This window comes from Mytilus edulis, chromosome 3 (assembly GCF_963676685.1).
Source record: "Mytilus edulis chromosome 3, xbMytEdul2.2, whole genome shotgun sequence".
NCBI classification, from domain to species: domain Eukaryota; kingdom Metazoa; phylum Mollusca; class Bivalvia; order Mytilida; family Mytilidae; genus Mytilus; species Mytilus edulis.
Genome location: NC_092346.1, coordinates 87,040,707 through 87,064,105, shown reverse-complemented (window position 1 = coordinate 87,064,105; position 23,399 = coordinate 87,040,707). Strand labels below are relative to the sequence as shown.

Here is a 23,399-nt window from a genome sequence, read left to right as displayed (position 1 = left end):
TTATGGTTCATTGACTGACACTTTGCATAGGTGGATCCAGTGCCCCCCCTTTCATGGGAAAAATTTGGTTGATTATATAGGGAATCACTGGAACAACCCCCCCCCCCTTAGGAAAAGTTCTGGATCCGCCACTGCTTTGCAAAGTTTACAAATTTGTTAATACCATGATTCATATAAGAATAAAAGATGAAATGTCTTTACAACCATCATTTGATACAAAAATAATAAAAAAATCATCGGCCGTCTTTTCCCTCAGAGCTTTCAGCTCTTTGATTAATGATAATAATGTAGAATGCATAGATAAAGCAATTCCATTAAAGCAATATATGTATCCTTGTGCTATCTACCATGTGTTAGCATTGTTTGAGTGGATTTTTATTATTTCAAAGATTTTTCAAACCTTTTATTTGTTCTATAGCTTGTAAAAAATAATCATTAAAATATTAATAAAAAAAAAGATTGGTGTAAATGCATGTCAAATATATCAGTTCTAAATTGGCGTATGATTGAACAAACTGATTTATGGAAAGCTTTTTAAAGTAACTGGGTATGGATCTAACAACACAAATTAATGTCATTAAATTATAGATAATATTTTAAAGACTCTTTCTATTAATTTTCAGCAAAAAGTAATGGGATGTTTTCAGGCATGGGAAGACTGGACAGTATATCCAAATGATTTCTTAATTAACTTACAAAATATATTCCTTGGACTTGTACCAAACACAAAGGTTTGTGAACTGTACATATTATCTTTTGCTACTTATTGTGGATTTTTGCTCTAATAATGTTTTTCAATAAATGACTATCATTGTCACTAAAAACAAGAATATTCAACATAAGATATTATTTCAATAATTAAGCAATATTTATAAATGTGAAATATGTAACAACTGTTAGTATGCCTAAATTCTCTCCCATGTCCACCAAAAATAGAAAAATATTTGAATAGCAGTATCTTGAATGCAATATTCTACTATGAAGGTTGTGTCAGTGATATAAAATGTATTAATTATTGTAGAATGTGGTCACTTCATGCTACATTGAAATATAACTCATTGGGTGTCTATTACAAAACATTCAAATTTTTTCAGTGACATAACATTAAATATCGATGAAAGTTAAAATTGATATAGAAAAATGAGATATTCTATCGTAGATAGCACCTTACTTTGATGTGAAAAATGTGAGAAAAAAAACCCGCTTTGTTTTATGATGATGGTCATTTACCTGGAATTATTACTATGCTATAGGAAGGTAGCATGAATACTGTTCTAAGTAGATGTTTTCATTGCACAAGCTTGTGGGTGCAATATATATCTCAATAGGATCATATTCACTAATAGGCAATAACCCTTTTATTAAATAGTAAGGCCTAAAAACTGTTAAAACATATCTTGTCAATGAGTACCTTAATGCTATATTTTCACTATTGTGATATTGCACACTAACTTTTCATGACATTTTGTTGAAAATATGTTGCAATAATTTTATTTTGGATGTAACATGTCTTCTGATTGGCTGACATTATTTTTTATCAGCCCATAGACACAATTTAGTCTTGTGACCGTGACTTCATCAACGTTTTTTCATTGTTTTCTACAGTTTAAAATGGAATTTAGAATTAAATTATAAGAAATGACTGTAATATTTTTTTCTGTCTATAAAGAAATAACATAAAAAATTTGGTGCACACTGAATAACGCGCGTAGTGTGTTATTTAAAGGAGAAGGAAACCCAAATTTTTTTTTTAGCTCAGTTGAAAGAATTATTGTTAATAATAAGGTTTACTGTTTAAAGTTATTCAAAATTATGCTCAGAAATGTCAAACCCGTTAGTTTAAATATAAAAATTTTAAATTTCCCGCCAATTACTGGAGATCGACATTTTGAGGAGCTCTTCTGTATTGGAGAGTACAGAAGTTGAAATTTGCCACGTCATCCCTACTGTTCCGGTCTAACCAGAAGCAACCATATTCATCAAATTTTTCTTTCAACAATACGATATTATGCCGTCTTGTCAAGCTATCAATTGTGTAAATGAAAGAGGAAAGTGTGGGAAGAGCTTTTTGAAATACCAGATCCGTTAAAATCTAGCGAGAAACGTAAACTCTGCAAACTTTGGATAGATCATTTGCGCAATGATAAACTGAAAATCGAAACTTTTGTGTGGAGTAAAGGCAGAGTTGTTTGTGAGGAACATTTTGAACAAGATTGTTTTGAAAGGAATCTGATGGCTGAATCCCTGGGGTTTAAATCTGGAAGACTCACACTGAAGCCTGGAGCAGTTCCAACCTTAGTAAAACCTGGCCCTGGTGTAGCTGATCGTCAAAAGGAAAGGACTTCTACCAAAATATTTCAGGAGAAGAGACGGAAGGCACAGGTAATTATGAGAATTTACTTGTTTTTCTGTCAGTCTTGTTTCTTCACATGCTTATGGTCCTACAGATAAAATATAGCATTATAGGGGAAAGACTATAGTGCACACAGGACACATGAACACATATGTGGAGGATACAAAAAAGGGGGAGGCTGAGTACTGAATTTCTACACTCGGGATGTTGTACTTTAGGGGATATTTGTAAGCATATCACATAACTTTGTAACTGTACATATATATATATACACCAATTATGAATTATTTTTTATGACCCAATGATGTCACCTGAAAGTTAAAGAGGGGCGAAAGATACCAAAGGGACATTCAAACTCATAAGTAAAAATAAACTGACAAAGCCATGCCTAAAAAGGAAACAGACAAAGAGTACACTAAACACAACATAGAAAACTAAACGAATCCCACCAAAAAGTGGGGGTGATCTCGTGAAAGGGCAGGGGCGGATCCAGCCATTTTAAAAAGAGGGTTCCTAACCCCAGACAAAGGGGCGGTTCCAACTATATGTCCCCATTCAAATGCATTGATCATCCTGAAAAAAGGGGGGTTCCAACCCCCGGACCCCCCCCCCCCCCTGGATCCGCCATCGAAGTTCGAATTCACACTTAAAATTTTCATAAAATCCTGTGTCACACACAACACATTATTTTGCGTCTCTTTCAGGGGCGGATGCAGGAATTTTCCAAAGGGGGGTGCTAACCCAGGGCACCCAGGGCAAAGGGGGGGTGCGCACCCCCGGAACCCCCCCCCCCCCCCCCCCCCCCCCCCTGGATCCGCCACTGTCTTTGACGGACAGAGTGGAGCGGTTATAGACCTGCTTTCCCCGTTGGTGACACAGTTACAAAGATTTCTTAACCCTCTTGCTGCCACACGGACATATGTGTCCATCACTGATAGCTTGCCACCCGATCACATATGTCCTTTTCAATGACAAAATCACTGGTTTTAATTTTTATGATTACAAAGCTGTTTCTGAAATAAACTTCCTCATAAATGATATAAAGTAAAATTTGAATATGTAATGTAGCAATTTCTTAATTTGTGTACTTTTTTAAAACAAATCAAATTGTCTGAATTGTAATTTTAAAGACGTCACATTGCGCATTTTGAATTTTGAAAATGAAACAAAATACTGTGAACGTCCTAAACTACATGTATTGTGGCGTACGTAACGTTGTTTGAAATTTGAATCTGGCAAAAAGAGGGTTAAACACAGAAAAATGTGATGCTGACTATATGTTTACATTCTTTGTTTATTTATGATTCGGTTAAAACTAGCTACATTTTGTAGTTAAGACAGGTTTCACTGTAAAATGCAGTAAACACAACATGTTTTGGGGCTCACAATATCTACTCAATGCTATGTGAAGCATTGAAACACATTGTAAATCAGGTACAATGTATCTTGGTGAAAAAAAATAATTTGTGAAATACATGTGATGCATCTAATTAGCTTTTATTGATTTCTATCATGTTTTGTATGTTAAAAAAAGTTGTTTCATGTACTGTACATAAAGTCGTAAGTGTACACTGCATGAAGTGTTAAGTACAGGAACACTTTTTCTTTATTTTTGTAAAAAAAAAAGCTTTTTGATTATTTCAGCTCAGAAGTAGTGTAACTGCCTTTGTAAACACCAAGGAAAAAAGTTCCAACAAAAGGACATTGTCAGAAAGTACAGACAGTAAAGCAACAAAACCAAAGAAGTTCAAAAGTTCAACTGCAGTTCATCCTCAACAGTCAGATGATATTTCATTTGAGGTAATTTGTGTATATTTTATTAATATTTTCATCGCGGCCTACTTATCGTCCAACTGGGGTTAGTATAGTCTGTTGAGTTTACTCGACTGACAATCGAACCCCTCGAGTTTTACCTTTTGAACCTACCCGAGTTAATTCGACATCAACCCTGGGTTGTGGTACAGTGGCGGATCCAGGGGGGGGTTCCGGAGGGTGCACCCCCCCTTTATTTTTGTCGATCAATGCATTTGTATCGGGACATATGTTTTGCACCCCCCCCCCCCCCCCCCCCCCTTTGCCCTGGGTTATCACCCCCCCTTTCGAAAATTCCTGCATCCGCCCCTGTGGTAGGATTAGTAGAGTTTCAAAAGGGTGTCAAAAATAAAAACAAAGAAGATTATGCTACAATGACAGACTTTGTTTTTAAATGCAGCATAAAAAAACGGTTAGTAAAAGAAATTTATTTTTCAACTGTATTTTGTCATTTATAGACATTTTTTATGTGTAAAGACTGTCAGTAATGACTTTGTTTAATAATATAAAAAAAAACTAAATTTGGTTACTTCGTTTAGTTTTCTAAGAATGAAATGAAAATTTATTACGAAATGTCATATATACGACAACTAATGCAGTAATGGATAGGCTTTTCGTGAATTAATTACTACCGTACATGAAATATGTTGCTAATTTAAATTAAACGCTTGATAAAAATCGAAAATCTACAGACCGGTTCACTGAGTTTCTGTGAAATTTAATGCAGGAACAATTTAAGAAGGGTAAATTCTAATTAGTTCCTGAGTTATGTTATAATTATATATGTACATAGTCGTTAATACAACGAAAATTATTATTTAGCGTCCATTTTTAGAGTTAACTCGATGAAAGTTTTCACTTCGATTCGGTAGAGGTACGCACATGCGCATTAACACTTTGCTACCTGAGTTGGGCGAATCAAAGTAGGCCCTGGACATCTAAATATATCGAGCTCCTGTCTCCCTTCATGATAAAGGAGATTTATGTTCACAAACTGATTTCAATAATTGTAGAGTCACCTATATGACTAAATAATTAAAATATAATATCGACTCAAAAACAACAGTATTTTTTGTGAGAGGAGGTTAATGAATTATCATAACTTCTTGTGGTAACATGAACATGTAGTCATATACATTTGTACTTGTATATATTTTCTGGGTCAAATATCATTTCTTTTAATCATGTTATATGGCATATATTTAATCATATATGACAGTATACATGTAACAGCAATTGTATTCTGTCTTGTCTCACAATGATTATGATTTGGGCCTATAATTGCTATAAGTACTGATAAATAAAAAAGACAATAAAATATTTGCTACATTTATATGAGTAACATTGCATTATATGTAACTCTGTGAATTATGCCTTTGATACAACAAATCACAAACAGCAATTAATTCAAACCATTCAAATAGCCTAAGATTGTAGGGTAATATAGGTTTATAATATATATTAAATTTAAGGGTAAGGTAGCTTTAGTGATTAAATGTATCTACTGTAACTTCTTACAATGAAGATACATGTAATATATGACATATACATGTATTTTTTAACAGTTAAAAGTCTTCTTCAGGTAATCATGGCTAAGAAAATTTTAATCAGTTTATAGTATAAATTAATGTTTCGTGGTCTGCTGAAGCCTGCCTCTGGATGCTGGATTTCTCACGTTGAAGACCCATTGGTGGCATTGAGTTGTTATGTAAATTTTGGTCGGGTTGTTGTCTCTTTGACACATTCTCTGTTTCCATCCTTTATTCTATGTATGTCAATATTGCAGTTTGGCCAAATATTAATATAATATGTATGTTTCCTATTACATGCTGAAAATAAATTTTATTTTAAAAAACTTTTTTACATCGTCATAATCTGGGAAAATCCCATTTCCATTATTATCAAGATTCCTACCAGAATTATGCCATAAAAAACCTGTAATTTAATCATTATAGTTCAGATTCCATAAAATCCAAGAATTAAAATATGATAAAATATTCAATACATAACTGAAAAACACTGATAATTTACTCATGCACTATAGCCATTAGTGAATTCATGTGTTGTTTGGTCCCCCATTGCATATTTTTCTATCTGAATCCTTGCAAGGTTCTCATTTCTGTCAGTTTTCATATTGACCTCAAACTCATTTCATGGGTCAGTGAACAAGGTGAAGTTTTCTAGGTCAAGTCTATCTCAGATACTATAAGCAATAGGTCTTTTATATTTGGCATGTTTGGTGTATGGAATGATTGTAAGGTGTACATGTCCAACTGACATGTGTCATCTGGCCTTGAACTTATTGTCATGGTTCATTGCAATTGGTCAATGCTTAATTTCTCTGATTTGTACTATTTGTGGTGTATGGAATATTGTATGGTGTGTATGTCTGTCTGGTAGGTGTCAGTTGAACTTTCATGGTTCATTGGTCAAATTTCAATTTCTTTATGAGGTCTGTTTCTGAGATACTTTTAGCAATAGGTTAACTAAATTTGGTGTATGGAATGATTGTATGGCCTACATATAAAAAAGAAGATATGGTATGATTGCCAATGAGACAACTCTCCACAAGAGACCAAAATGACACAGAAATTAACAACCATAGGTCACCGTAAAGCCTTCAACCATGAGCACAGCTCATACCGCATAGTCAGCTATAAAAGGCCCTGAAATGACAATGTAAAACAATTCAAACAAGAAAACTAACGGCCTTATTTATATAAAAAAAGGAAAGAAAAACAAATATGTAACACATAAACAAACGACAACCACGTACATGTCTGTCTGAAAGAGTTTATCTCACATTGAACTCGTGTAAAAAGTGTGTCAACTCTAGTTTTTCTGTAGGGGCATTAAATGTATGCTGATTAAAAAAATTAACATGATTTTATTTTATTTATTGTAGAATGTTCCTGTTCATGCTGAACAACATGATAAATTACCTTTATTGACCATACCAGAAATTCTTCCTTGTGGACATCCATGTGAAGTATGCAGAAAAATTGAAGGAGATGAAAATGTATTGGTTTTTGATCATAGCTACTCAAAATCTAAAGCAGAGGTAGATACGTCTTCAGAAATTCAACATGCCAGTTCTAGTGAAACACCTGCTAAAAAAGACAAACCAATCTTCATTTCTTCTACTCCTTTAAAAACTGATTTTCAAAAATGTGCAGTAGAACCAATTTTTACTCCTGTACATATTTTGGATGAGTCATTTGTAAGTTTGACACAAGAGGATGATCCAGAAGATGTTGATTACAGTCTAAGTGTTGACCAGGTAGAGTCCGATTCAGACAATTTTGAAAATGACATTTCAACATGCTACACCGAAGAGCAGAAGTTAATTAAAGAAAACAAATTTATTGTATTTGAAAGTGCAATTGACACTTTAATCAACAAATTAAAATGCAACATTTGTGAATGTCCGGTTGATCCAGATGACATTGTTAAAGACTTGTCCAATGGAACTGTAATAACCATCACTGCCAATTGTACCAGTGGACACATAGTTGTAAAATGGAGTTCACAACCATTCCTTGGCAAGATGCCAGTTGGAAATTTATTAGTTAGTGCTGCAACATTATTCTGTGGTCAAACATACAGCCACATATCACAGTTTGCAGAATTTTGTAACTTACAATATATTTCACACACCACCTACAACAAAATTCAAAGACAATATTTAATGCCTGTTGTTCAACACACGTGGTCCTTACTGCAAGAAGTAGAGTTAAAGAAAATCAAAGAACAAAATCGCCAGATACGGCTAGCAGGTGATGGAAGGTGTGATTCACCAGGTTTTAGTGCAAAGTATTGCACTTATTCTCTACTTGATATTGAAACCCAACGCATTATTACATTTGTTGTTGTCAAGGTTACTGAAACTGGGTCATCTTCAAAAATGGAAGTTGAAGGTTTTCGAAGATGCATGACTCTTCTGCTTGACATGGGGTTCAGGATTGAGGTGTTAGCTACGGATCGGCATGTTCAGATAAGAAGCATCATGAAGAAGGAATTTCCGGAAGTGCAACATCAGTTTGATGTTTGGCACTTGTGCAAATCGATTAAAAAAAAGCTAACATTGAAGGCTAAAGGGAAAGGTTGCGAAGATTTAAACCATTGGATGAAATCTATTTGTAATCATTTGTGGTGGTGTGCCAGTAATTGTGGTGGAGATAAGGACATTTTGGAAGAAAGCTGGATTTCCATTGTAAATCATACTGTTGATATACATTCTTTTGAGGGTAAATTCTTCAAGCAATGTGCTCACACACCAATTGAACCTGAAGTGTCTGACACTAAAAAATGGCTTGTAAAAGATTCAAAAGCCCATAAGGCATTAAAGGAAGTAGTGTTGGACAAGCGTTTGAGAAAGGACATTCGTCAGCTAAATGAATTTTGTCATACAGGAAATTTAGAAGTTTTTCACAGTCTGTTGCTGAAATATACACCAAAACGCCAGGAATTCGATAATGATCAAATGTGGACACGTACTGCTTTGGCGGTAATTGATCATAATCTTAACCAAAATCGTGGTCAAAAGGTCAACAAAGATGGTGAAAAAGCATACAAATTGGTTTGTCCAAAGGCAACTGGGCAATGGGTGGCAAAGCCAGTGTTTAATAACAAAAATTATCAGTGGGTATTTGCTATGATCGAAAACGTGTTGGTTCAAAAAGAAACAATGACACTGCCAGTAAAGGAAAGGGCACAGGAAGGAAATATTGCTCCTTTGCCTGTTCCCTCAAAATCTGCATTGATTCAGAAACATTTTTCTCGATTTGAAAAATCCAGTTGAATATTTTTCTTGATATAAATATGAAACAACCATTTTACTGGGGGTATTTTTTTGTATCATGCAAGCATCTTTTTTCCCAGCACTGTACATTTGTACAAACATGATAAATTTGTCATTCAGTTCATACATGCAGCATGGTATGAAATCATATAATGTTCTGGTGAGGGTTTTTTTTTTGGAATGATTGATTTAATTTTTGGTGTTTAATGTCACTTTCAACAATGAATAATGAATATTTCAGTTTTATTATGAATATAAGGATTAACTTGACCTCGAGTTTCATACCAGAGGGTTTGGTTAAAGTAATTTGATAATAGATATATACTGTTCATGTACATGATGTATGTCAATGTGATTACAATGATCATTATATACATGTTTTTCTTTAAAAAAATAAATTTATGCCTTCCCAAATGACATACATACATTTTGTACTTACGAATTTCCATATTTTCTATTTCATTTTGGCTTTATCAAATACTTGCATATAATTTAAGCAGAACATGATTTGCAGTACAGGATGCAACCCTCTGGCGCACCTTGAAAAGTCGTAAGGTTGTAAGTCCCTGGCGTGGATGTAATATGCTCGTAAACTTGGCCTGCTGCAAATCATATCTTGCATATAGTTTGGTTGTTAGGTGAAGGGGGGGGGGGGGGGGGGGGAGTTTGATTGTATGTATGTTTTTTGGTGAATTATATCATTAGTTTATTCAGTTGTTTTCTTCAATCTCTACACAGCTTAAAGGATAACTACATTTTGTTTATGTAATGATTATGATGATTGTTTGGTGTACATAGTGATCCGGCGGCGGCATTAGCTAACTTCTTAAAAGCTTTATATTTTAGAAGGCGGAAGACTTCATACTTTGTATATAGATGCCTCATGTTACGAACTTTCTGTCAGTCACATGTCCAATGTCCTTGACCTCATTTTCATGGTTCAGTGACTACTTGAAAAAAAAGTTAAGATTTTTTGTAATGTTAAATTCTCTCTTATTATAAGTAATAGGATAACTATATTTGGTATGTGCGTACCTTGCAAGGTCCTCATGCCTGTCAGACAGTTTTCACTGGACCTCGACCTCATTTCATGGATCAGTGAACAAGGTTAAGTTTTGGTGGTCAAGTCCATATTTCAGATACTGTAAGCAGTAGGTCTAGTATATTCGGTGTATGGAAGGACTGTGAGGTGTACATGTCCAACTGGCAGGTGTCATCTGACCTTGACCTCATTTTCATGGTTCAGTGGTTATAGTTAAGTTTTTGTGTTTTGGTCGGTTTTTCTTATACTACATTTGTACTATATGCAATAGGTCTACTATATTTGGTGAATGGAATGATTGTAAGGTGTACATGTCTAGCTGACAGGTGTCATCTGACCTTGACCTCATTTTTATGGTTCAGGGGTCAAAGTTAAGTTTTTGAGTTTTTGGTCTTTTTTTCTAATACTATATGCAATAGGTCAACTATATTTGGTGTATGGAAATATTTTATGATCTATATGTCAGTCATGCAGGTTTTATTTGACCTTGACCTCATTGTCATTGCTCAGAGTAATAAAGCTTTTTATTTAGGACTCAACATAATATCAATGATAAGTAAAGAAGGCGAGACATTTCAGCGTGTGCACTCTTGTATGAATAGAGACATTGGTTTTAGACCACTAAAAGTAAAAAAACACCTATGAACTACACCAACAAAAGACTACCACTAAACAACAGGCTCCGGACAGGTGCATATATAAATGCAGTAGTTTTTAATAATTATTCTAAGGCAACAGTTTATACAAGTTTATATAATTAACAATATATTATTAGCTTCATACAAAACTATCACATTCATGTATAATTTTTGTGTTTCTTTGCAAATCCTTTGTCATTATGATTTTAAAACATTTCAACAAAACAGTTCTCTCACATCTATAGCAGCTTGAAATCCTGTATAATCATTGTTGTTCTCTGGGAAGGAATCTCTAATGTCTTTGACAACACAAGAAGGAATTACCACCCTTCTTCCTTTTCCAAGTTTTTCTCCTTTAAGCATCCAACAAATGAATTGTCTGTAAGCAACAAGACGGGATTGTCTGTAATAAAATATACAAATGAAAATGAAAGCATCAAATATATGATAGATTTTGGAAAAAATGGATTTATCCAAATTTCAACAGAACTGACAATAATGCATGTAGTTTAATTTATTTCACATGGTCACCAAAGATGAGAAAAGATATATATAGTAACCACTTTACTCCATCTGTCATTCTATCTGTCCAAAAGACATTGGGCATTAATTATGAAAAAGTCTCCCAACATTGAGCATTTGACGACTAGGCAAACAGCAGTCCTCAAAATAAAACATTGAAAACAAGACTGCAACCAGAAACCACTTAACTCGGGGAAAGGCAGGCTGATTCTGCTCAAGAGGTGGTGCTTGATATATGTCTTATATATTAGTACAAATTTGTTGATTTCAGGAAGTCATATTCAAAGAAGAATAGAAAGGGATTGTGGTTATGACATTCAAAAATACATTTTATTAATTTCTGTGTCATTTTGGTCTCTTGTGGAGAGTTGTCTCATGGCAGTCATACAGCATCTTTTTTATATAGTATCATTCCACTTAAAGACACTCGAAAAATCGGAGCAAATATTATATTTTCTTTTCAATAGAATGAAAGTTATGCTGACATTAATAATAGTCACATTCGGTGTATACAGTTCCAAGTTCAGTTGACCCACTCTGACTCATGGTTCCTGTTAAAGTTTGCATTTGTTGGTGAAAACTTTGAAAAAAAAATAAAAAAAAAATAGATTTTTTTGTAATTCACTTTTTTTTTTGTCTCATAGTGAGAGAACAATTTCAATTTATAGTAGGCAGTGTTCAAACTCATTATTAATCGACGTGTACTTAATGGGAAATGACAATATTAAAATTTTTGAAGGACCACCTCACCCTACCCCCCCCCCAATATTTTTTTAAATAAATTGTCTCTGTGTCTATTATTTGTGCAGACAACCAGATATAAGTTAGTTTGAAAGGAAACCTTTTTATTTAATTCTGGTTAATAAAACTTTTAAAATGTCCAAAAATTCACCTGTTGCTCAATTCTTCCGGCGCTCGGCCTTGCTGTCCCTTGTACATCATCATCTGAATGTAAGCCAGTGCTAATACATCGGAATTTAAAATTAAGGTGTCATAACTATGGTGCATGGTAATGCAGTTGTGGTCTTCCAAGTTCGGTAGCACCAAATCTGATACCCTACAACAAACATTTTCTTCAAGGGACGGCATTTCCTGACAGTTCCCACACTCGCACCATTCATCCAATGTCTGAACTACAGCTTCAGAAGATGCTAATGCAGCTCTATTTCGATCTTCAAGTTCTTGAACAGTGAGCTCAGGTTCGAAGTTGTAAGCAACAAGACCCATCTGATTTTGGATATTTCCGTTTTCCATCGCGGTACGTGTGTAAATAGAATTAGTTTTGCAAAGTTTCAGATGCTGGAACAGGTAAACCGGAACCGTAGGAGTGACGTCAGGGCTAAAACAATAATGGCTGCCTACATGGAGGCGGGAATTTCAAAATTGATAATTGTAAAATATTGATTTATTTCATAACGGTACACTTTTTTTACACAAACGTTGTTAAAAATATATTTATATAATAATTTTCTATTAATTTATCCAAATTTTTTTTTTTGGTTTCCTTCTCCTTTAACAGTGTGCACCACATTTTTTATGTTATTCCTTAAATACAAAAATAACCAACCCCTACCCAACTTGTAACACAAACTAAAGAATTGTATGTTAGTGAATAAATGGTCTGTATCTGCAGTAAATATGTTTTTTAGGCATTGGTTGAAGCGGTTGAGTCTGATCCTGAAGATTTAGATGGTGCTCCTTTGGATGACAGTAAGATAAAAGATGATTCTTTAGATGGTAAACCATTAGAGGATTTGGATGGAGACCCTTCAGATGTTGATGGTGCTCCTTGTTAGTATTATATCCATATTTGTCAACTGTCCAGATAATAAAGCAATCCTTCTTATATCTTTTTTAAACTGGTAAAAATATTTCAGAAGACCAGTCTCTTCACATGCAGGATGAGACATGATATAAATTTCTTGGTTTAATTATGCCCCTGTGTATCGAAGGGGGGGCATTAAGTTTTACCCTTGTCTGTCTGTACGTATGTACGTATATTCCATAGTTGGTTTACATTCTATAACTTAAGTTTGTTTAACCAAATGTTAGGAAACTTATGCAAAATGCTTATTACATGTACCACAATTTTGAATTGTGAGGGCTTCTCTTTATCCGATCTAGAGTAATGCCCCTTTACAAATGAAAAATTTATGAAAAATACATACATGTACTACTTATTACCACAAAACTCAGATCAAGTATAGATTTGGGTAGTGTCACTTTTATAATTCTTCAGTTCTTTCCCTATGTTATATAAAGTTTTAGGTTAAAGTTTTTGTCAAGGTAGTTTTGATGAAGTTGAAGTCCAACTTAGTACACATGTTCCCTATGGTATGATCTTTCTAATTTTAATGCCAAATTAGATTTCTGACCAAATTTCACGGTCCATTGAACATGGAAAATGATAGTGCGAGTGGGGCATCTGTGTACTTTGGACACATTCTTGTTCTATATAGTATGCATTACAAGACAGTTTATGATCGAGAACTTATTTGAGTTCATCCACAGAATATTGTATAGTTTTTATACCCCACGCAATGAAGTTGCAGAGGGTATAATGTTTTTGACCCATCCGTCAGTCCTGTTTCTTGTCATCGCAACTCCTCTCAAAACACACAACAGAATTTCACGAAACCTTTTTAGATAATAAGGACATAATATGTAGATGTGAGAGTTTCACCCTTTTGAACTTATTTGCTTCAATGTACCACTGCAACAGTTTGTCATCGCAACTCCTCTGAAACCGCACAACATAATTTCAAGAAACTTTGTAGATAATAAGGACATACTATGTACATGGGCATATTGACAGGAAATTATGATTCAAATTTTTTTTCTTATACAATTTTCTTTTATTACACTTATTTAATTTCTCCAATGACAATGTGGGGACGTGGGGTATGTTAGCACGCTCACTAAGGTTCTTTAATTCTGTAAAAATCGCTATATGATGCAGTTATATTCACTTCTGGTGTAATTCACATGTAAAAACAACAACAAGTTGTCAATAATATACATATATATTAAATGGATTGGCTTAAAACTATTTACCAACATGGCAACAACATGATTATCTCTAACTTTAAAAATTGATATTAATGAAAATAATTGCACAGTACAATTTGAAGGACTATTTATGCTTCAGATCAAAGCAGTATTAAGGATGTTCGCTGCTCAGTTTCAAAATAAATAACTTTTCATGAAACTAGTATGTATTGATAGGGAATAAATTGAGGAATCAAAAAAGCAAAACAAATAAAGTGGTCAATGTGCTGGTTTTCGAGATATTAGCCATTAGAATTTTGGCGGGAAAATGTTCTCTCTTGATTTTTCATAGCTTTATCATTGACCAGTTAAAGTTCTCAAATACTATTAAAAAATAAATAAAATTTTATAAGACTTTTGCAAATGACTTATAATTATACATGTAAAAGATTTATAAAAGGAAAAATGAGGGTTCATGGGGAAATTTTGTTAAGGCATTCAAATGGATAAAACCATAGGATTCCAAAAATCTGACAAAAATTCCAAAACATGACAAGCAGACATCCTTAATATACTGTGTAAAAATATGCAATAAACTCCAAGTAAACCTTTGTACAACTTACAATTTAATAGCATAAACTTTTACAGGTGTAGGGAAAAAAAATTAAATATTTAATTTTTAAATTTAGTACTAACTATTCTGGTGGTGTTTTTTTTTACCGACAAATGAAAACTTGTTGATTCATCATATTTAAAATAAATTTGATTTTACAGTGATAGATGATTTGGATGGTAAACCATTAGAAGCTGAATCTCCTAATACACAGCCATCAACACCATCAGCCTCTAAGTTTGTCAAGTCCAAATGGGAGGCTGTAGATGAAACAGAATTAGAAGCTCAAGGTTTGGATATTTATTCAAAATACTATAGATAGATTGACCAGTTTGTGTTAAATTAATATTTCAGTTCTTTTTTCAGTATTTTACATTTGATGGAATAATAAGAGTCCAAACAAGGACTCCCAAGTGCATGTTCTTGTGTTGTATTTTATCCTTTGAATTTTGAATAGTCCCAACATTACAGGAACAGCTGTGCATTAAATGCCTGGAAAGATTGACTGCAATTTTTTTCATTGTCTTTTGATATCATCTCTATTTTCTTGTAATGCTATGGGGGCAAATGGTTTGCTGGACTTGTCATACATACATCTATTTATCCTGCAATCAGCCTTCTATTGTACAAATAACAGGTATTCAAATAAATTTTTGCTTTATTTGTAAATGTAGAAATAAAGTCTCCTGTTACCCCGCTTCCATGTTGAGCGTGGGGTAATGGGGATTTTTCTTTTCGTGAACCAGTTCATTTTGGTTGTCCTCATCGCTGTCCCCATTTAAACTGTCCATTTCTTCAAAACATTAGAGATATGATGTTTACATTCGACAATGAAAGTTTCAAGGGTTGCGTGTTAATTTCAGGAAAAAAAACAATATATGTGCATTGTCGGAAAATATATAATTTATTTGTACTCGCTACGAAACAGGAGAAAAGCTTGGCAGAGCCTCACTTTTCGTCCTGTTTCTAAAGCTGATACAAATAGATTTTATATTTTCCGACAATGTACATATATTATATATTTACTTGTTTGTTATGTTTCCAGTTAAAGTCTTTGGTAGAGTAGTATTATTATTTACATTTTATTTTCTAGCGATGACAACATCGAAATGGGATTTATTAGAACAAGAAAATGAAGATAAACCAGAAGAAGAAGATGACGAGGATATCGATGGACAGTAAGTTCATTTAAATTTGCCTGTTCTGGTATTTTAAGAAATAATTATGTTAAAATGCCCTACGACATTAATAATTAAGGAGAGCTTAGTCTGTAATTTGCTATCTTTCTAATAAAAAGTTATTTAGATATACATGTATTACTCAAATTACCTGACACACAAAAATAAAAATCCTACCATTTCTAACTCAGGATAAAAGTAACTTCAAAGTAGGATAGTTTGGTCACCAGGTTTTTTTTTCTGAGATGTTTTAAAATTCTTCTAAATTCTTACAAAACTGGCACTTAAATAAATAGAAGATAAGTTGTCATGCAGAATATTTTGGTGAACAGAAAATGTATTATGATCCAATTGTACTTTTACAGACCCCTTGAAGATGGAGAAGACTCTCAGAACAACTCTGATGAAGAAATATCAACATTCAATAGTAGTGCTGATTTTAGAAAACAAGTAATGACAGAAGAAAGAAGGGCTAAACTAAGAGAAATAGAGGTAAGGGCTGTTCCATTTAAACATACATGTTACCCAGGGAAGGCCTGTTTCATTTAAACATACATGGTACCCAGGGAAGGCACTTTAAAAATGGGTTAACCACCTTTAGAGGCAAATTAGAATTTCACTTACATTTCCACTATGCAATAACATAGATGACACCCACCCATAGTTGAGATTTGGAGTGCCTTTCCTGGGTCCCATGTATGTTTTTATGGAACAGCACTAATTGAAATGACTTGATGTGTGAATTATAGATTCTTCTGTAAGAGATATTGTCAATATTTGTTATTTTTCGTGCTATTTGTACTGTTCTTATCAATTTTCTTAAAACTGTGCTGCAAGTTTGTTTGCCTTTATTCCTAGTTAGTGTATTATCAATGTTGCAGAACAGGTGGAAATCACTTTTATTGTAAATTATCAATCCAAATATATTAAGTAGTTTAAAAATTCTTTTATTTTCTTAAAAAAATAATATACTTATTTGCTCAAATCAAACACTACACACAAATTAGTATGTTCTGTGAGGTATAACCTACCTGCCTGCGGAAAAAAGGTTTTTGATCAGATAAAATATGTACACTGTATTTTACTTTTCAGGTCAAGGTCATGAAATACCAAGATGAGTTAGAAGTGGGGAAAAGGTCAAGGAAATCACACATGTCATTACAACAACAAGTAGAACATTATAGAAAGAAACTTTTACAGAAGGTATGTATAAAATAACTAAACATTTTAAAAGGTTTAACAATTTGACTAATTTTGTGTAATTCCTAAAATGAGATTTTTTGTTTGAAATATGGATGTATGTTACTACTTACAAGTAATTTGCAATGTAACAAATATGTCAAAGTAAAAAAACAAACAAAACTTCTCTGAATTACATTAATTTTAAATAACCAGTTATTTTGTGAATTTAGGTTAATATTTTGTTCTGAAATATTGTCTGTTCTTATTCTGTCCCTTCAAAACTGCAAGCAAACCTTTTTTATGGTCTGTATAAAAATGTCCTTTGATTAAATTTATTATAATTTTGAAGGATTTTGCACACTTTAAGTTGTTATTTTACCTTTAAATTTTACTGAAATTTTTGTGCTTGTTTTATTGTGAAGGTAAAATATTTGGAAAGGAGGTTTTGACAAGAAGCTAGATAATTATTACATCTTCTGTCAGTCCAACTAAATAATTAGCCACTTTGACAGGTATTTCTTTCAAATTTTATATGATATTTATTACCATTACTTGAGAAAATTTAACAGATTTACGACATGGCGTTTAGATTTATAAGGCTTGTTTTTTTAAGTCATTTACCTTTCAATTTTATCAACAGGAAACAGTTGATTCTCCTAGAGAGGGGAGGAAAAGACACAGATCTCGTTCACAGTCTCCAGCATACAAGAATCCTACAGACAGCCCTAAACGGCCGAAAAAGTCAAAAAGGTAAGAATCCTACAGACAGCCCTAAACGGCCGAAAAAGTCAAAAAGGTAAGAATCATACAGACAGCCCTAAATGGCCTAAAAAGTCCAAAAGGTAAGAATCCTACAGACAGCCCTAAACGGCCGAAAAAGTCAAAAAGGTAAGAATCCTACAGACATCTTAACGGCCTAAAAAGTCCAAAAGGTAAGAATTCCTGAATGAGTGTTGGAAAGCATGGAGCTAAAGGAAAATTTATGTTTTTTTATTTAGCTGATCAGCCTTTTTATTTTCCCCTCATATCAATTTTTATGCAGTTAAGCTGCATTATGCGAGCGCACTAGATTTGTGTTCTACCCAATAAATGCTGAAATACTTGCCATTGTTATTATCTAGCTCGCTACTATGTTATATATAACTAATTGAACACTTTTTTAATACTTTTTATTCTGGATTACAAAAAATATGACCAGAAAAACCTTAAATGATCGTCGATTTATCCAAAAGTTTTGAAGTTACACATAGGAAGTAGTGCTTATTAAGAATCCTTGTGTAGTTCATTATGACTTGTGCTTTTAGCTAAAATGTCAAAGAACAATTGTATGAAATATTTAATCGCCGAAAATCTCTTAGACAAGTAGTTTAGATTTCCCAAATGGCAAAAGTCGTAGGGATATTGTTTGTCATCAATACGTAGTACAATTACGTCAGTAGTCTATTATATAATAAGTTCAACTGTTCATGCTGTTGGCGGCAATTTCAAATTAGAAAAAGAAATTTTCGTAACTTTTCAATTTGGAGGCAGGTGTGCAAATTAGCGGTGGTCCGAGGTCCGCGACCTTCCACTTTTGCAAGCGGAATTTCGACTAGGATAGTTGGTTTCTATCTACGCCTGACGTAGTCACCTTCCACTTGAAAGAAAATAAGAAATTACTTTGCAAACCTCCCATGCAAGTCACCAAAGTCTCCAATTAAACGAGCTAAAAACTTATTTTTATCATTATAATTCATGACAGCAATGTTCATTTTGTTCAACCGCTAGCTTTATACAGAAATTCGCCGACAAATATTGTATAAATTCGAGTAAAATCGTATCTGATTGACAAAAACAACATTGTAAACACAACAATGGCGGCCGTGAAGACAAAATTTTACAATATCGGATCCGATTCCGGAAGCGGAAAAGGATAATTCCGGGTTTGGCGATCATTTACAAAATAAATTAAAGCAGGTGAAAAAATAAATCTATGCATGGTAAATGAATATAAACACTAGAATTGTAAACCAAAAGATATATGTAAAAGAAAGAAAAAGCAGAAAAATATTTTATACAGAAACTCAAAATTACTTTTTGACAAATTTTAATTTAAAAATTTAATACAACGTGACAGCTGGGAACAGTATATCTAACAATATACATGTTCATGGTCACAGTCTAAATTTTCTTTATCAGTGATAAATGATGATAATGCATGTGAGATGCTTTTAAAGTGTTAACATATTACGAAGGGTTATTTGTTTTTCTCAATTTTGAAGGGTCAATTAAAGTAGCTGAAAGTTTCTTTATTTTCACAAATAATGCAACAATATTATATATACCTAAATGTAAGTGAATCATATAATAATAGGTGGCATTCTTTGGGCCACTCTACCCCCTCCTGTTTGATAACTTGGAAACGGTCGAGCTCCCCACACCTAAACCATACTGAGGGGCAGATCCAGCATTTAGGTAAGGAGGGGCACAAACTTAAATTTTCGCCGAGCAGAGCAGGAACATATATATTGATATTATATATTAGATATACTGTTCCCAGAGCAGAGCGAGGCTAAAAAAAATTTGAGGTAAAATTATCGGAATATTCTTTATTAAGCTGAGAACAACCCATGCTTTGCAAATTTAAGGGGGGTGCAAGCTCGCAACACCCCCCCCCCCCCCTGAATCCGCCCCTGCATATATTCAAGTATAGGACAATATAATAAATAAAATGAAACATAGGGGGAGTCCCTGGAGTTACCCCACCCCCTCCTGTTTGAGAACTTGGAAACGGTCGAGATCCACACCCCTTAACCATATATATTCATGTTTGTGACAAAATGAAAAATCAAATGAAATATAGGAAGAGTCGCTGGGGGTCACCCCACCCTTCCTGTTTTAGTATTTTAAAATGGTCCAGATCCCCACCCCTAAACCATATATATTCATGTATGGGACAATATAACAAATCAAATAAAATATAGGGGAAGTTCCTGTGGTCACCCCAACCCTCCTGTTTGAGAACTTGGAAACGGTTGAGATCCCCACACCAAAACAATATATATTCATGTATGGGCCAATATAACTAATTAAATGAAATATAGATGGAGTCCCTGGGGTCACCCTACCCCTCCTGTTTGAGAACTTGGAAACCAATGAGATCCCGACCCCTAAACCATATATATTCATGTATGGGACAATATAACAAATAAAATGAAATGTAGGGGAAGTCCCTAGGGTCACCCTACCCCCAGTGGCGGATCCAGAAATTTTCATAAGTGGGGGCACGCTTCAGTGATTCCCTATATAAGCAACCAATTTTTTTCCCAAAAAGGGGGGGCGGGCCCCCTGCCCCCCTAAATCCTCTTCCTACCCCTACCTGTTTGAGAACTTGAAAACCGTTGAGATCCCCACCCCTAAATTATATATATTCATATGTATGGGACAAAATAACAAATCATTTACATTTACTATGGGCAGGTCAGTCAGACCTCACCTTTGATCCCTGTTGTAGTGAACATTTGTCTGATTCGTGTCTCATAACTTTTGTACTATAGAACACAAACTCAGTTTTCTTTTCAGGGAAACCAGTCCATTCATACTATTACATGTTCATACTAAGTCAACTTGAACTTCTAGCAGTCAAATAAAACCAAGGTTAACTACCAAATAGAACAACTGCAATCATTGGGAACTTGTACCACTGCAGACTCACCATTAAAAAATATACATTGATATATGCATTGCTTTTGAAACCTTGATAACATATAAATTATTAGCCTTAATAAATAAATCATTAGATAAACATGAATGTACTATATATGAATGTTTAATGTTGAGGCAACATTGCCACAGTTTTCATAATTACGGTTGCCTTGGTTTTTGGTTAACTGCCTTCAGCGCTTACAGCGCTTTGATTGTATTTCATTAATGTAATATTGTGTAGTCCCTTCCTTTATGTTGTATCTTATAGGAAACAATGATAAATCTCTGTTGAGTGAAAAAAATGGTTTTCAACTTTCTTTTATGCATCATATTTGAGAAACAGCATAACCATCAACAACCAAATTACATAACTTCACAATGATTAGTTAACATTTGAATATATTCTATATATTGGATGCTCAAGTCAAAATTAAAAATTAATGGTAGGATTATAAAAAAAATCAACCAGTTATCAGACTAAATTATATTGGTTCATAGAAATAAATATAAACTATTTATCATATTGAATTAAAGATGTTCACACTATCTTTAACAGTGCAGTTAAAAGCAAAAATATAAGTAATATTTGGATGTATATGGTGTAATTGACAGAATGTACATTACCAAATAACCCAAACAATTCACTTACATTTAACATAAACAAAAATGATTATACATGAATACTTCAAGAATGCTTGTCAATAGATTGTGATGATGTTATATTGTGATCTGAACCATCTAAATACATTACTTCTCCATTTCATTGTAGTCCCAAAAGATCAAGAAAGTCAAGATCAAGGTCACGAACTCCAAGGAAAAGGTCAACATCCAGAAGTCCTAGCAGACATCGACATAAACACAAGAAAAATAAATATAGAGACTGATATATAATTAATTTATTTATATGCTTTGTTGTATGAACATACTGTCCACAAAATAAGGTATCAGTTATAAATGACTAATTGGGCATGTTAAGAAAACCTGGGTGTTACAATCAATCAGTTCTCAAGGAAAACATTGATAGTGAAATAATCTGAAGAAGAAATGTGACAATCATGTCATTTTAATGAAGAAAGTCTAAACCTTGACCTTGGTTTTTATGAGGATGAACATTTGTTGAATTAGTGATTTGTGTGCAATTAGTTGTCATTACAGAACAGTGTCAAATTTAAATATCTGTCATTAGATATATAAAACCAAACTGAAAACCTGTTATTTATCATAATTTGTAAATATGTACATCTTATAACATTTCTGGTCAACATTTGTATATACTCATTTATACCACACAACAATTATCATAAAAATTGACATCAATTTAAATATTAAATGATTTTGCAGCTTCTCATAGATTAGTAGCCTGTTTTACAAGATACTGAATTGAATATAAGTTACTTCAAAAATATTCTATTTGATTTGTAATAAGACTGCTTCTCATGATAAAATATAATGTTCAGAATATTGCTTAGAAATGGAAAATAGGCTTTATGTGCTTTAGCATTATCATAGAAAGAATTTACATGTATATGTATGCACTTCTGGAAATATTTATCGTGTATCCAGAGCTGCATCTTTGAATTTTTAAAATGCATTTATATTTCAAAGGAATTAGAAGTGCACTTTGTCAACTAAATTTTTCATATAATCAAAGGTTGTTTTGAATAAAACTACCATTGTCTAAATGTTTGTATTTCTTTAATTAAAATGGCATTTATTTTTGTGATATGTTTATGGGTTAGATTGTTTATCTTAAACTAACATAGTCCTATGGCATATCTTGTTACATGGCATCCACTGGCCATCATGTTTGTCAGCTCTTAAACTAACATAGTCCTATGGCATATCTTTTTACATGGCATCCACTGGCCATCATGTTTGTCAGCTCTTAAACTAACATAGTCCTATGGCATATCTTGTTACATGGCATCCACTGGCCATCATGTTTGTCAGCTCTTAAACTAACATAGTCCTATGGCATATCTTTTTACATGGCATCCACTGGCCATCATGTTTGTCAGCTCTTAAACTAACATAGTCCTATGGCATTTCTTGTTACATGGCATCCACTGGTCATCATGTTTGTCAGCTTGCAATAACAATTTCTGTAATATTCTCGTCTGACAATACCCTGCTAATAAAAACTAATCTTTAACATAACCATCCTCAAGTTTTCATGTGTCAGAACTATCATGTTACACACCAATATGGCTGATCTTACTTTAAATAGAACAGTAGTTATTGTGAACCAAATGAAACTTTTCAACAGAGTCATCTCCTATTGGTCAATACATTTTAACTTTTGTTAGTTTTATTGTCCCATTAAATTAATTCAATAGCTATTGTTCTTGTTCTCTCTGTAGTTTATTTACTGTGAACTTTAATAAAAAATGTGGTATGATTCAGAATGAGACAACTCTCCAACAGAGACCAAATAACAACTATAGGTTACCGTTTAACCTTCTTTACAATGAGAGCAACCCATATCGCATAGTCAGCTTTAAAAAGCCTAGAAATGACAAATGAAAAAAAAAATCAAAGAGAAAGTATTTTTGTACATATGACGTCACATGTACACCCTTTTGCATG

The 23,399-nt window shown here is 33.4% G+C and overlaps 3 protein-coding genes across 5 annotated transcripts in view; 2 read left to right on the top strand and 1 right to left on the bottom strand.

Annotated features, from left to right (window-relative positions):
• The window catches only part of LOC139517691 (U2 snRNP-associated SURP motif-containing protein-like), a 64,112-nt gene extending 41,617 nt beyond the window's left edge, over positions 1-22,495 (top strand). For all 3 annotated transcript variants that reach the window (XM_071308990.1, XM_071308987.1, XM_071308988.1), the window contains 8 exons: positions 624-731; positions 12,818-12,959; positions 14,931-15,059; positions 15,863-15,947; positions 16,313-16,439; positions 17,040-17,150; positions 17,770-17,879; positions 21,583-22,495. In XM_071308990.1, coding sequence (XP_071165091.1) covers positions 624-731; positions 12,818-12,959; positions 14,931-15,059; positions 15,863-15,947; positions 16,313-16,439; positions 17,040-17,150; positions 17,770-17,879; positions 21,583-21,697 — 927 coding nt within the window. In that variant the 3' untranslated portion in view covers positions 21,698-22,495. The remainder of the gene's footprint in view (positions 1-623; positions 732-12,817; positions 12,960-14,930; positions 15,060-15,862; positions 15,948-16,312; positions 16,440-17,039; positions 17,151-17,769; positions 17,880-21,582) is intronic.
• Positions 1,720-9,001, top strand: LOC139517692 (uncharacterized). The gene is made up of 3 exons (XM_071308991.1): positions 1,720-2,382; positions 3,998-4,153; positions 7,071-9,001. The coding sequence occupies exons 1-3, from the start codon at positions 2,233-2,235 to the stop codon at positions 8,964-8,966; spliced, it is 2,202 nt and encodes a 733-aa protein (XP_071165092.1). The 5' UTR covers positions 1,720-2,232; the 3' UTR covers positions 8,967-9,001.
• LOC139517694 (P2X purinoceptor 7-like) lies at positions 10,743-12,533 on the bottom strand. The gene is made up of 2 exons (XM_071308993.1): positions 12,061-12,533; positions 10,743-11,049 (listed from the first exon to the last, which is right to left on the bottom strand). Exons 1-2 carry the CDS (start codon positions 12,420-12,422, stop codon positions 10,863-10,865), a joined length of 549 nt encoding a protein of 182 aa, XP_071165094.1. The 5' UTR covers positions 12,423-12,533; the 3' UTR covers positions 10,743-10,862.
• Positions 22,496-23,399: the final 904 nt, after the last annotated feature.

Bases quoted from the DNA above. Each gene is read 5' to 3' on its own strand.
- LOC139517692 (XM_071308991.1), top strand. From the start codon at position 2,233: ATGGCTGAATCCCTGGGGTTTAAATCTGGAAGACTCACACTGAAGCCT. The intron at 2,383-3,997 runs GTAATTATGAGA...TGATTATTTCAG, and splicing joins AGAAGAGACGGAAGGCACAG to CTCAGAAGTAGTGTAACTGC. The intron at 4,154-7,070 runs GTAATTTGTGTA...TATTTATTGTAG, and splicing joins CAGATGATATTTCATTTGAG to AATGTTCCTGTTCATGCTGA.
- LOC139517694 (XM_071308993.1), bottom strand. From the start codon at position 12,422: ATGGAAAACGGAAATATCCAAAATCAGATGGGTCTTGTTGCTTACAAC. The intron at 11,050-12,060 runs GTGAATTTTTGG...ATTTTATTACAG, and splicing joins CCGGAAGAATTGAGCAACAG to ACAATCCCGTCTTGTTGCTT.